This window comes from Athalia rosae, chromosome 6, assembly GCF_917208135.1.
Source record: "Athalia rosae chromosome 6, iyAthRosa1.1, whole genome shotgun sequence".
Classification (NCBI taxonomy): domain Eukaryota; kingdom Metazoa; phylum Arthropoda; class Insecta; order Hymenoptera; family Athaliidae; genus Athalia; species Athalia rosae.
Window position 1 is genome coordinate 3465210 of NC_064031.1, and position 15549 is coordinate 3480758.

Here is a 15549-nt window from a genome sequence, read left to right on the forward strand (position 1 = left end):
AAAGATGATATTACATATCCCGATATGGTCTGCTGATTTCGTCAATGTCGATACTGTAATGCGCATAGTGTACGGACTACGTAATCCGCAGGTCGTCCAAAATCATCGTATATTTCGTGATCCACGATTACGCCCGTAAAAAAAATGAAATAAAAAAATTCGACTCCGATGATTTTCCGTAACGTCAAAATTCCATGGAGCATTTCTCGATCCCCCGATCGATGGATCGACGTTGTAACGAAAAAGTGGATGAAAAAAAAAAGAGAGAAAGAAATGTGTTACGAAAAATCGAAAGTCCGTTTCGCCGTGACCTCCGGAGCACGCGGTACGAGCGCGGACCGGAGATCGTTCGATCTCGTCGGTATTAAAAAGAAGAGAAATTACGAGGTCGTTAATACCGAGTGAAGAGAATTCGTCAAATTACCTCTCATTGTGATCCCTTGACACCTGCGGCACATTCGCGTCCCTTGAAATTCGATACTTTCTTTTAATAATCGAGCAGGAATCGGCGGCGATGAATTTACACGTCCTTCATCCCCTCGCGCGCTGTATATCTCCTCGATATTATCGTCGATTTAAAGACGGGTGAAGCGGTCGACGTTACACCGCACTTATCTCGTCCTTACGAGATAAAGATTTTCGAGCGTATTAGCTCCGTGGTAAGTCGTGTATAGAAGTAATACGGTACGTGTACACGCATCGTCTTTTTCTTATCGTCTCGGTTGCGTAGAGCCGCTGCATTCGGGACCGAGAGACTTTGGCCGTTTCAGCTGCGACGTCGTCTACGTGGCTACGGGACGTAATTTTCGTTGAACAAATAATCCCACCGAGCAAACTGTCCCGTCGAATCAAGAGACAAAGAAAAAAAAACAAAATCGGTCCAGGCACCAAAAACCGTTCAGATTACACGATCGAAGTGTCCACAGATTATCGAGTCCCACGAAGCACACTTGCGAACGAGGTACGCAGTCTATTGCCCTTTAAATTTTTAAATGTCTGGAAACGCACTGTACATAACGTAACCAACGAATCGATCGATTATCGTAGTTCACATGGGTGGTTTCTATTTTTTTTTTTTTGTCAATTGTTCAATACTTTTTGCGAACGCGTTAAAATTTTCAACGAACGATCTCATCTCCATGGGGAAAATGAACGGAGGGCTGGGGTGGGAGTGTTCATATTTTGGATTTTCATTTGTCAGTCCGAGTGGAGTGATGAAGGAACGAAATGGAGAGAATATGTTCCTCTCGTATTTGAAAGAACCGAAAATAAATATCACGGTTCTTGATACGCTAGCGGTTTGCTTCGAACTAGCGATCACCAGGTTGAGCGAGCGTAAATGAGGACTTTGTGAAACCGACTTAAAACCTGGTGGGGATAAAACCAGATAAGTCTTTCGTGGTGGGAGTATAGAGTAAAGCCGGACGGAGATCACAGCTGCAGTTGTATAGAGAAACTATATAGATATACACGCGATATGTACACGAATATATATATATATACATAATGTAGGTATATATCTACCAACAAACAGGCAATCATCCGCGATGCTGTTGCACTCCAGCTGCTGCAGTGATCTACCCTTACACACGTCGTCATCCGATTCGATTTATTTTAGTTACGTTTGCATCGAAAACTTCTCGCTTTTTTCTCGTTTTTCCGAAAATCTTCAGATGAAACGATAACAGAAATCGCCATTAACGTCTCTGCTTGCGATATTCATGGTTGAAAAAATTATTGAAAATTTCGAATTTTCTTCGACACGCATATTTGACGCATCTTGTTTTTTTCTTTTGAAAATTTTCGGATCTGTCGAGCATCTGCGATGTCGTTTTACGCGGAACAATCCCGTGCAGATCACACGCGTAAAACTGTACCAGGAACAGTGTATAAATTTCAATTTTACTTTTCCTCAAAATCGTTACCACGAACAGGTTGAAATGGTCGTGCAGCCAAAAAAAGAGAAGAAGAAGGGAAGAAAAAACAAAAATTTTCGAGTCGTTAACAGGGTTTCGAAAAGAGAAAAATAAAAAAAAACGAGATAAAAAACGTTAGAAATTTACGAAGAGGAGCTCGAAGACGGACATAGCCGCCGTGAGACGGCTGCAGAAATTATTTTACGCATTATCTCGAAAATGCTGGTAAAAAATTTTTCCGATAAAATGGACTGTACAGATTCACGTAACATCCATGCAGGATTTTCCAAAAAAAAACGTAAGACAGTATAATAAAACTAGAATTATCGATTTTGTTCATCATCAAATTTTTCAAAAACTTGTTCAGCGGGGTAGAAGAAGATGAAAAAGTTTGGGAAAAATCGAAGAGTGTCGGGTTTAAAAGTGGTCGATTTCACACGAAATGCCCCATATGTATAAATGCAGTTTGTCCAGGTGTACCGGTACATAGGTGTACATATTTTATATCCTAGCTAGATAATGTATGTGGGTATACCAGATATATTTGTCTGTCGGGTCCATTCGCGTAATTTGTTTTCTCTCTCCACGTAGGTATATATATATATAAATATATATATATGTACGGTGTAGATGGTACGTAGGTGAGCGTGTACATACGTGTACGTTTATGTATGGGTATTTTCTCTCCTCTATATTGGCAAAATACCAACAGATGTGTCAAAGACCTTTTTGTTTTGATTTTCTCTGTAGGATAAGAAGATGCATGATGCTGGCTGCAGTATAAGAGAAGCCAGACTCGTCTCTCTTGTACGCTCCGTTATTTGGACACCGTCCAATCCCCATGGAAGGTTCTCATTCCGTGAAATACTGAGATATTGTAATTAATCAAATCATAGTTTTGGCGGTATCGCGAGCGCTCGTCGTACCCCCTTAAAAAAAAAAGCGAGCGAAAAACTCGAAAAGGATAGGGCGCATCGCGTCCGAGCGATGGACGCAAAAGTTTGCAAAGTAAGTCGTTACTTACCGTTCGGTGTGTATATAATATACGCGGGGCTTATACACAGCTTCTATGTAACTTTGAACAATTTGGTAAACTGCCCAATGTCCAACGCGGAAAATCATGCGATTTGAAAAATTTATATTTAGCCAAGTGTTAGAAATAGAACAATTTTCAAGAAGGACGTGATATTATTGTACCGCCCGTGGTATAGTCACGCTCAGAATAATTTTCGTTTCTTTTGTTTTTTCTTTTCTCTCTTCTCGTCTCTTTCCGAATTTTGGTTTCGCTTTTCGGTCACGCCTGAGTACCTTCAACGTTAGCAACAATTCGCATCGAAAAGGTTATTCCTTTTTTCTTTGCTAGCTTTCGTTGCCTAGCTTTTTCGATTATGGGAAACGTACATAGTTAGTAAATAACGAATACGTACACATACGTATATTTTGATGCTTATATAGTGTGGTTGGTTAAAATTTATGGTTGATAATAATTCGTTAGGCCGGATATAGAAATTAGTCTTTTAGTCCCAGGTCGACAGACGTCTTGTCTTGTCCTCCCCAGTATATTTAAACCGCGTTGGTATTTTTTTTTTTGGTTTTTGGTTTTCTTTCTCTCGTTTTTTTTTTCTTTCTTTTCCGTTTCCACTCTCAATGTCAGAGCTTTAAATAAACAGCGGAAAATCTTACCACCGTGTACCCGCGAGTAGCCGTTCTATGGAGCTTTTTTGGCTTTTGGTTTTTGGTTTTTGGTTTTGTTTTTTTGTCGACGCAAGCTTTCTCTAACGTTAACTATTATTATAGAACGAAGGCGCGGCAGTGCAGCGAGATCTTCTTCGTTTTCTTATTCTCAGATTTGCAAACTTAGAATTTCCAACCAACCGCACACACACACACATGGACCCCAGCTTCCTCGGAATTACAATAAGATTACGAAATTAAATTAACTAAAAATGATTTATAAGGCCGGCCGGGCCGGCCATACGAGCTGAATACGTCTAGCCATACGACTCGAAATTTCTAGTTAATGATTAAACGTGAAAACTGTATAAATTCACATCGCACAGTACGGACATTATTCTCCCGTTTCCAGCGCGCGTCGTACGAACGTACGGTACGTGAGAGATAAAATTAATCGCGCTGAATTTCTCGGAAAACTCTATTAGATTTTACACACATTCACCGCAACAAGCGCTGCAAGCTCCTCTCTCTCTCTCTCTTTCTCTCCGGCGCAGGTTCTTCGAATAAATTCATTTCGCTTCGTATAAAATATCATGATCTACGTAAGCGAAGACAAGTCGGGAAATTTTCCGAGACGATTTTCGCGCGGCATATCCAGAACTACTTTGGCGAATCTCAACCGAAAGCTCGATTTTTTACCGGCTGCGTAACGACTTGGAGAAACCAGAAGGGTGAAAAAAAGCTCAGGTGCGAAGCGAGGAGAGAAATTTTCGGTTTTTCGTCGAGCTGAACAAAAATCCGAGCCCAGCCAACCAATGACGTCGGAAAAAACGGGGAGATACGGAGTAGGTTCCGCGGCGCGAGGCGTCGCGACGCTTTTAAACGACGTCTCATACTTAAGTAAGTCGTCGTCGGTATATACGCGGATCATAATGCGACTTTCCGTGCAGATTATAGTCGAAAATATATTCGACCTCGGGGTGCAGCGGAGTCGGGAGTAGCGGCGATGAGGTTTTCGGGTGGTGACGTAGTCGGGAACCTCGAATACGGTGCGCCAAAAGGCGAGCTATAGCGAAAGATGGCCTCCCTCCGTTCCTCGGCTCTTGAAAGCTCGAGCTTTCGTTCGGACTAACTCTGCCGGCGTATCAATGTCGCGTCGTCGCGACACCGTAGTGTCACCACCGGTTAAATGCGATAATAACGCGGATTTCGGTATCGATAGAATTCACCTCAAGGCCCCAACCTCCGCGTTACAACAACCGTAACTAATTCTCGTCTGAGAGCTGCTGCAGATGCGCTTTATATCGCTCCGTATCTACATTTCAACAGAGATCAAAAGGATCGAAAATAAATTAACCTGTACCACGTATAATTACGCCATAGTAGCGGTGTGATGGCTCGGTATTATAGTCGACTCAACGTCGCTTTTCCGTCGCTAAATTAATGTCAAAATTTCATTGAACGCTCCGAACGCGTTGTACCGTACACTACGCGCTCACCAACCCAAAATTCACGTCCTTGCAATTTATCTATTTTTTTCTCTATCCAATTTACAGTAGTATTCCAGAACCGAGACGTGTTCAAATTTTTCGACATACTCGATTCGACTTTTAGACTCGTGCGAGTCGAATTTCGTTTTTTTTTTTTCTTCGCTCTTCAACAGCCCTTTTCTTTTTCTATCGCCTCGCGTCATCGCGTTAATTTTGTCCACAGTTTTTTGGAGTGAGAGAGAAAAAAAAAAAAAAACTCGGGGGCACGAACGAGTGGTAAATTTGTAAGGAGGAAACGGTCGGGCATTTAAACTGTTGCGGGAATACGAGAAGGTTGACAAATTTTACGACCCTTATTTCCGCCCGTTCCGCGGCGGGGCTGCTGGGCCGAAAAATTTCGAACCTGTAACCGCATCCTACCGCGCGGACAAGCGCCTACTCTGAATTTTCCGAAAAAGGCAAAAAAAAAAAAATCTGGATATCTTTCGACCGATCGAAATGCACTTATGTATACTTGCGAAACCTCCGCGCGTTCGCCCGATAAGGGATGAAGAGATGAAATGAGATGAAAAAAATCCTCCTCCATAATCGATGGAAATTTGGATATGGATAATCGGTATTAATGAATTGCTTGCTTTTGCAAATAAAAAATAACGAAATCCGTGAGATATCTTACAGGTTTTGATTTTTGTAATTTAGATCTCGAATTTTTTTCTACACGTGTTTTAAAATTGGCGATGACTCTTTTTTATTTTCATTAACATATAACATGGCACGGGGGTGTGTGCGTGAGGGTATAACATTATAAATAATTATACAAGTGTGAAGTCGGCGTCAAACCGTCTGGGCGGGTGTATAACGAGTATCAGATCACATGAAAACCGGATGTGAGAATATAAGAGAAACGCGTAGTACAGAGTTTGCTGTGTAATAAATTATGGTGACGCATCCGAAGTAGTACTTGATTTATTTTTTCATTTTATTTTTATTCCAAGTCTCTCTGTATAAATATGTAGAAATTTATATTTATTTTATTTGGACGGTCGCGCGAGCGCCGCGATGTGGGAGTCGCGCAGTGAATAAATCTCCGTTGGTGAAAAAGCAAAAAAAGAAAATTAGAAGAAGGATTTTTCTTCCTAATTGATGAAAAAAATCAAAGATCATCGCTGCGGACACTCCGTCGATTTATAGAAAATCGAATGAGCGAAAAAAGAATTAGAAATTTCGCGATTCTAGGTCAGACGTGTTTTTCGATTGACGTAGGCACCCGATGATCGCCCGTTGAAATTACAAGTACGATAATTTTTCAAAGAATTATTTTTTGACTTTTCAAACTTTTTGCCGAAACAGAAAAAAAACAACAAAAAAAAAAACAACAAGAAAATAAAATGGAGCGGCGAACGACGAGCATCCCGAGGGTGTTCTTAGGCGATGACAAGTAAATCGATGGCGCGACAGAGTTAACAGGATCTGTACGATCTACGCGATGTTTTGCTCACCTATTTAATAGATCGGTTATGTACACGTACGTATTTATTTATTTGTATAAAAATAAATTTTTGAAAAACCTAAATAATGCAGAGATACGAATGGGGGAGGGAGAGTTTCTGAGAATATTGAAAAAGTTCGCTCATGATTGAAGGAAATGGAGGCAAAAAAAAGATTGAGAAAATTTTCTGGCCACGTGTATAGCGTATGATGCATGGAGAGAAACGAATAGAGATGAATCTGTAAAAGTTTCTAACGACGTATCTTCGAATTTCAATTTAACGTAGGGCTTTACTAATTTAACTTTGACAAACTAAACTCGTATGGAAGGGTATGGGTACCTAATGTCCTGCATACGTATAATGGAAACGGTTGTCGTCGATCGTATCAGCAAAACGGAACTGTAACTTGAAATGAAAAAGGAAGCAGAGGAGAGGCAAGGTAGACGACGCTGTGCAGTCGAATGAAAGCCGATGTATAATGTTACAAATTCAATTTCTAACAACTAGGTTAACATCTGTTAGCCGTTCATCCGATTCCGCGAATTTTGTCGGTGGCCCTGTTACAGAAAAATGTCATCACCGTTTTGTATTTTGCGAATAGCAAGGTAATCATTCACAACGACACATCGAGTCGCGCGTTGCAGCAAAAATGAAAACACAAAAAAATCCGCTCCCCCGATTCGAAAAATTGTGGATTTGATTGAATCCGATAATCCGATTTGCAAATTGTTGGAGGCGCCCGAAGTTCATCCGTCTGGAATTTGCTTGCTTTGGTAATTATGACGATAAAGTGAAAATATTATTCGCACATAGAGTTCGAACTCAATGGAAATTACCAATTTTTGTACACGCGTGAACCACGTTGCTCGTAATTCGAAGAGTCAACCCCGAACGGAGTTTATTAATTTCCGCACACCAAACTCCGAGAGCTTCTTTTTTTTCTCATCTTACGCTCGGAGACAAAAAGTCTCGAAATCTTGCCAAAAAATTAAACCCGTGAGATTATGATCTCCTCGTCTTTTGCTTCGCCCTCCCTCCTCATGTGCAGGGTATTTATCACATGCTCCTTATTTTCAAATTATTCATACCACTTTTATTTTCGTCTCTCTCTCAAACCAAGCTATTCTGCGGGCCCACATGAATGACCTTTTTCACATCCTGTGACTTTGCATTTTTTCCGCCCACAGAATTTCGTGAAATTTAAAAAAATTTCCCGTTGGATTCACTCGATGCCCGAATAGAACGAATTTCAAATTTTGAAAGAAATTATTAGGCTCATTTCAGACGGAATTAAAAATTAGTCACCGCGGTCCACGTATAACGGTGTGGAACGCAATTTATTCACCAGAAATCTGAACATCGGAGATAAACCGCAGGCGAATTATGATTTACGAAAAATTATAGATGGACCAAAAAAAAAAATTGTTGTTTTTTTTTTTGCTTCCGTCTTGTTTGCGGCCGAAAAAAAATCTAGGTCATTTGATAAAACGTGTATCGGTTCGAGAGATGAATAGATCTTTGATATATTTTTTTTTTCAAATTTTTTTTTTCCCCCCAGCAAAAACCGACGTATAAAATTAAATTTATCGATAATTGGGTACACTAGTTTGCTTACCCTCGGTCGGCACGGGTTCGGATTGTGAAATATCGGGGCGATTTCTATGCGTTTATGATGATAAAATCCGACTGTTTCGAGGTCTTCCCAAAATAGGTATATAGGTTTGCATTATATAATGGTTTTATATACGATACGGACACTATACGTGGAGTTAGGCAACGATCTTTACGTAGGTATATACGTATGTATTTATCTACTTATTTATTATTCTATTTTATTTTTCTTCTTCGATTCATTTTTTTTTTTTTTACCACCGGAAATCTGTGTGACAACCTTCACCTAAATCTCACGAGCGGATGGATACTCCGATGCTCGCCCTATAGGATTTTTCTATTTATTATACTACAGACAAAATAGATTTACAAATGTTGTACGTCCAGTATACTACGCATTTTTCTATAAACATGTAATTCTTCGCGATTATTTTCACGTACAATAATCAACGAATGAAGATAAGTTGAAAAAAAGAATCGAAGAGAGAAAAAAAAAAACGAAAACTAAAATAATCGAGTAAATTTTCGTTAAAAATAGAAGATCAAATGATCAGGATATGCATACACCGCACGTCATATTGTACTGCGGTGGAAAGTCGGAATGACTTTTTTTCTTAAACGAACAGCTGCAGATTTTTACATCGGTGAAAATTGCGCACTTTTTGAGAAAAACATCGAGATTTATTTTGACTGCACCACTTTAAAGTGTGCTCGCTTATCGTACTTTCTCGCTCTTTCATCTTCCTCTTTTCCTCTCCTTTCTCTCTCATCTTCGTCAAACTTTCTCACAAATTCAGACCAACGTAATGGCTATAAGTGAGACGGAAGAGAAAAAAATGGAAGAATTGTATCTCGAAACTTGCGACACGTCAATAATTGCCAATCGTACGTGATCTCACCTCAGCCGATGTATTTATGAATGCACAATGCATACGAGGCGGACAGCTAGTCGTCAGTCGGAGGCACCGAAGACTGAAGAAATCTTGATACTCGAATGCGAATAATATTCGAGTCGCATTTGCTGAATATCATTAAATTTCAACCGCCGATATCAACGAATTGCCCGTAGAGGAGAGTCGTCTGTCTGCACGTGCCGGTTTTTTCCATTCTTTTTCATTCGCGTTTCTGTTTAAATTTTTCTTTTTTTTTTTTTTCACTTCACTTTTTTCTCTCTTCTAAATCGTAACGTCCTGCCTCTATAAACGCGTGTAATTACTGCGAATGAATCGCGGACGCGTGACATTATTTTACGTAAGCGTACGCGGATATTTTTACGAAAAAATGAACGTTATGGTTGACGAATAAAAAGAATCCAAACTCGAATGAACAATCTACCGGTAAATTCATAGGGACAAGTAAACGAGGGAAAACGTGATGCGGTTTGATCGATCGGTTCCTCGTTGCGAAATAATGAAAGGAACAAAAAATGAAGAGGAAAAAAAAAATATATATATACGCATATTCTGCACTTTCGTCGTCGTCATACGGGCGACGCTACAGGCGTCGATGTGAACGCTGCTGCAGTCGAGGTGGATAAATATCAGACCGGTTAATTATCAAATCATCCATGATAATATTGCCCTCGTGAGTCAGTTAAGGTACATGGTAGGTATGTTACAAGTATATATGTGTTTTACATGAAAATTAACGTATGCAATTGATAAATTATCGAATCCATGTATCGAAAAATCTAAAATAATCAATAAAAAGAAGAGAGAGAAATATGTATACATCTGATCAAAACGTACGTCGTTATTATTCGAATCTTGTTTCTATTGATTTAAAATTTTTTTCTCTTTTTTTTTCAAATACCTAAAAAATACAACGTATAATTCATAAGTTAAAATCTTCGTAGTACACGATGATCATTTTTCATAATATTTAATAATGCGGCCCATTGTCCGATCTTATATACCTACCACACAGTATAGGTACGGTATATATACCCCAACTCTTACATAACTCCCACGTGCATGAATTATCGTGTATAGCTATCCAAAATTGGCGTAATTCTTTTACATTTATCAATCCACCTGAGCACATTTTTTATTTTTTTCTTTCAATTTCAATTCGTTGAAAGACGTCTCGAATAAGGAGATATTATAGCGTCATCATTGAGGCACGTCGATTTTTTTTTCTCTCCCTCTCTTATTTTTTTTTTTTTTTTACTCGCATACACGTAGGTGTACGAAATAGTAATTCCTTATTTAGAAAATCCGCATGGGCGCGTTATTAACAACGATCGCGCCGCGTGTAACGTGAAAATAGAAAAGAAAGATAGAAAATAAAATTTATTTATTTCACATACGTCGCGAATTGCGTAACTTCGTGTCCGGCAGATAGAGAGAAGTAACAAAAAAAAAGTTTTTTTTTCGAAAACGGATGACGTAAAAAGAACAAATAAATTAACATATCATCGAAAGTCTAGAATTTCGAACCTTGGATCGAGTATACACCTAGTTGAAATTTTGGCTAGACCTCTCCATTTTTTTTAGAAAAATTTTTTTCGTCGGAGGGTAAAAAAATAATGTAACTAGATAACGTGTCTCGTTAATTTATCACGCGCTATACTTACCCACGGCATTAGCTGGTTTCGCTATTCAAATATAAACCGATGGTGTAAAATCAACCATCTTCGAATTACGACACACGCTATCGGGAGTTCGAGTGTGTGTGTACATAGGAGTGCGAAGATATTACACGCCTAGTTGATGCTGGAAGTTATGCCAAAAATTGCATAAACCCGTTCACGATAATCCGGAGGTCGCTAGGGGAACTCAAGGATCCCATTCGCATCTTTACAGGTATAACGTAGGTTGAGTTAGGTATACATATATATATAAGTAGCTCATGATGATTCCCGAATGCGAAGATGATCGAAACCCGCGAGTAGAGCAATGAGCGTTGTTATATAATCATCGGAACGACCGTGAAAACGAAATTCTGTATACCGGCGTAAAGGGGGCCTTCGAACGCCTCTATAAATATACGCGCTTGCATATCTGCACGAAAAGAGGCATTAGATATGTACATATAAATAAAAACGACTACGGCAACATACGTATTTATGTTACAAGCGTATCCGAATGACGTTAGATAACGAGTGCGCGATATCGTCGTCAATTTACCTTCGTACATCTGGGCGTACTGAGGGAATCCAGCGGCTCTCAACCATTTGCAAGCCTCCTGCGCCTCGATTTCTGAAACAATGGAGGATAAGAAAAATAAATTATACGCTGCAAAAACTTCGTTCGATCGAGTGGATTAAAAAAAAAAAATAATTGTCGCCTCATTTATGTTAGATACAAAAACGCGTAGAAGAATTTTTTCGAATCGCGGCTCGAGGGTGGCGAATAATGTTCGCCCAGTGCACGGGGAATCAGGTGTAAAAAATAAAACGACGAATAAAAAATAGAAAAAACAGGGGGAATGGAGAAGGAGAGGTTGAAAAAAGAATGCATTGAGAGCCGAATGAATAAAAAAAAATTCGATCAGATATCCTTTAATGAATCCCCTCGAACTATACATCGCTCTAGTTGACGCTCTCCTTTTGTCTGGCTCCGCTGAAGTAGGAGTGTTTTTGGTCAACCGTGTCGGTCCTATTCTCGCGGTAGAAAAAAAAAGAGAAAAACTTGAAACAGAAGAAAAAAAAAACAACAACAAAGAAAGAAAGAAAAAGAAATGGAAAAGAGTGCATATATGCATATCGTGGCTACATTATAGGGTGGTCGTGTACGGGAGGATTCTCACGTTTATCTCTGACTTTGAGCTGGTCTTAATTTATAGACGAAAAATTCGAGGCCCTTTTTCGGTCGCGTACACACAGACGCTCACCTATGAACGTGTGTGTGTCTATGGGGACTAAACTCCAAATCCAATGAATAAAATATCCGCGCGCTCGGAAGATCCCGAGAAAGGTTAAAGACGTCGTTCCTCCGCGCTGTCCGCGGCGATCCCGATCCTTTTATACTCCTTTCTTGCGTCTGAATTGATTTTATTTAAACCCGAGACCCGAAACGAAATCGTCCATTAAAATCCTCATCATTTTCTCATCGAAGGATCTAGGAGGGATTATATCCAGCGTGAATCGATTTTAGATCGACGATCGTTGGACGAAAATGAAGACGAGAAAATTTTTTCAAAATCGATGACATTTTCTACCGGTCACCCTGTACAGGTCATTCGATCGTCCGGTGGTAGCGCACTGGGATAACGAGGGAGAAAATAAGGAGATAAAAAAAGTAATGAAAACGAAGCAATCGAAATTCAAAATCTCGAATCGTTAATACGAAGAGCGGAAAGACGGGCTCACTCGATTTCTTATCTTCGGAATAATATGACGACCTGTTCTCGGTAATTTTCATTTGAATATACATGTCACCTCAACCGTTGCGGTCGCGAGATAATAACGACGATTGCGCCTTGCGGTAGGTCGCGGTCTTTACTCGGAATTTTTTGTTTCTCATCCTACGATTACGCGCACACGTTGGTTGGGAAAGAAAAAAGAAAAAAACCGAATGAAGAAACCGATGAATTTATTAGACATTTTTTTCCATACGTTGAGATTGAAATTGATGATTGAATGAAAACGAAAAGTTTACTTAACACAGAGATTCTATGCTATGTAAATAATTTACTTGGATCGATTTTTCTTCACTGAAAAAGTTACACCTTTTTTCATAGGGAAAACAAAATAGATGGATGGAAAAAAAGGACATTTTTTCAACTTCTTTTGGGTCAGGTAAACCCAATTTTCGAAAGATTTCTTCGCATTATCATCGACCGAAAAAGCACATTGGCTGGAATCAAGCGAACGTGACGAGGATGAAAATAATCGAGAACAAAAAAGGATATCGTCGTAAAAGTCAAGGATAACGCGTTCAGTCATCCGCGTGTGCTTCACGAATCATCAAAATAAGTCGCGTGTCATCCTTTTCGTAATTACAGGACCTCGTCCCTCCCGATCGAAAAAAAAGTAGGTACAATTCTCACTGGAAAAAAAAAAAAATAAATAATCGATACACGAGCTCTATTACATAATGACCTCAATATCGGACGTCCGTCGATGTCAATCAAGAGTAGCAATGAGTAAAAATAAAATGGCGCAATCCTTCGAAGCAAGAAAAAGAAAAAAGGTTTCAGTCTTCTGATGAACAGTTTCTTCTAGCAACGCACGACTCCATTTACACGTAGGATGTATCTACGCACCTAGCTGTACCTCAATGAAGAATGACGATGTCTTGATAATGATTTTCTACCTTGGCTGGAAATAATTTAATGGGAGAGATACATTTACGCCCTGTTTTCTATTTAATTGATCTACGAGTATAATTTCTTCTTCTTCGTTCGCTCGATTTCTTTTTGTTCAATTTGATCGTCCTTTCTCAATTTTTTTTTTCTTTCCTTTTTTTCATTTCTTTTAATTTTCTTTCGGTACATAGGATAATAATGAGGCGGTGTACCTTGTAATTACACCAAAGGGTTTCTTATATTACGCGTGTCTTCACGTCGCGAGTATAATGAGAATATTTTCATTTGAGTAGGTAGGTAAGCATTCCTCCCAATACATACACGAAATACATATGTACGGACTTGGGTACGTATGAAATATCTGTAGCGAGCCGTCTCTCGTTGGACAGGTGATTCCAGCGCAGGTATTCCTTGCGAGAGGCTATGATGTGATAACCGTGAATTCGAAAAACGAAAAATAAAAGAATGAAAGAAAAAAGGACGGAAAAGATGAAAAACTGAAGGAAGAAAACCGCAAAGTTTCTCGACGACAAGACGGATCGACCGAGATGATATGGATGTACAGGTAAATAGATGTCGCGAAACGTCGGAGGAGATCGATCCGAAGAGAAAAAAAAATAAATGAAATATAAATGAGCGAGTGGAAAACAAATGCTTAGATTAGATACGCGTATTCCCTACCCCTCGGTGAGTTCGAACTAATTATCTCTAGGTAAAGGTATGTACGCTCCTATCTCAAATCTTTATCCTGAGAAGATTTTTATCTTTACGTGTCTTTCGAGTTTCTTCGTTTGGCTGACATTTTTGTGAAAAAATTATTTGTTTTTTCTTATTCGCATTTCTCTAATGGATACTTGGGTATCCTGTGCTGCTTTGGTATTTTTTTGTTTTTTCAGAAATTTGAAAACTGAGGATAAGTCTCTAAAGTGCTGACATCGCGAGGATAACTTCGATCGTTGGTAAGGCCCTTTTAATTTTGGGTCTTCAAACGAATTTTCAAATACTTGTTTTGAAAAAATATTTCGGATCGTTTTGTTCTCTCCCTTTTTGCATTTCCATACCCTCCGCGGATATCCTTCTTCCAAAAAAAAACGCTTCTAAGAACCACCGGGGGTACAAGAAATTTTTGTCTTCTTCAAATACTTTTAAACTATCGTTCCGATCTCCGGCTGATTCTTTTTTTTTTTCTCCGTCTACTCGTTTTTCAAAATACGAATAAGGGAGGACAGGGAGAACCTGTTACGGCCTGTCAATTGCGGACGGACGGGTCATCCTCCTTTCGGTCTTGGGTATTATTTGGGCAAACCGACCGCGCCCACATGCATTTTTTCCTCAGACGTTGTTTTTTTTTCTCTCTCTCATTTCTCTTCTCTCTCCGTCGCGCTCGGAGCCTCTGCCGATCTATAATTGTGGAGTTGCGTTACATAGCCCCTAGAAAAACGTTACTTTATAAGTTAATTCTTTTGACGCTAAAAAATGCCCGTATACCTCAACCGCTAACGACTTATTATGGCTCCAGGATACGACTTCGGCTACCTCCTACTGCAACGCAACGCATCGTAACGTATCATCTTCGGTGATGGGGTTGTTAATTATTACAAATTACGTTAAACTTCGAGGTGATGATGTCTGTTTAGGGTTCGCCCGGTACAGAAAATGATTTATGGCCACAAACGAGTATGAAAATGTGAAGGAGAGAAAAAGAAGAGAAACTTTTCACTCTTCTCGGATAGAAAAATTCACACGTTATCCTCATGATTCGTCATCGTCCGTACGAATTCTTGACGTATTTTGAGCGCCGTTTGCATTTATTTGTTTTATTTTTTGTTCACATGCGAAGACAACGCGGAGCCCGAGGACGAGAGATCTTCGACTCGATCCGTTCGGATCCACGGGGAGCTGGGAACGAGCTTTGGCGAAAGTTGAAACGCTCGGGGTGTAAGGTGGGGTAAAATTCACAGCGGGATATCGTTAGGAAAATTGTCGTCTCACGCTGAGTCCTGCCCCCCCAAGAATTCGCCATTGAATTCGTGCGATTTTAAGTATTATTCCAGTCGTTTGTCAACGCGAGACCAGCGCGCCGCACATTTGTCATTCATTTATTTATTCATTTATTTA

At 39.6% G+C, this 15549-nt stretch overlaps 1 protein-coding gene across 2 annotated transcripts in view; it reads right to left on the reverse strand.

Annotated features, from left to right (window-relative positions):
• Positions 1–15549, reverse strand: part of LOC105686059 — a 100519-nt gene that overhangs the window by 14718 nt on the left and 70252 nt on the right. For both annotated transcript variants that reach the window (XM_012400623.4, XM_048657538.1), the window contains one exon: positions 11310–11381. In XM_012400623.4, the coding sequence (XP_012256046.2) occupies positions 11310–11381 (72 nt within the window). The remainder of the gene's footprint in view (positions 1–11309; positions 11382–15549) is intronic.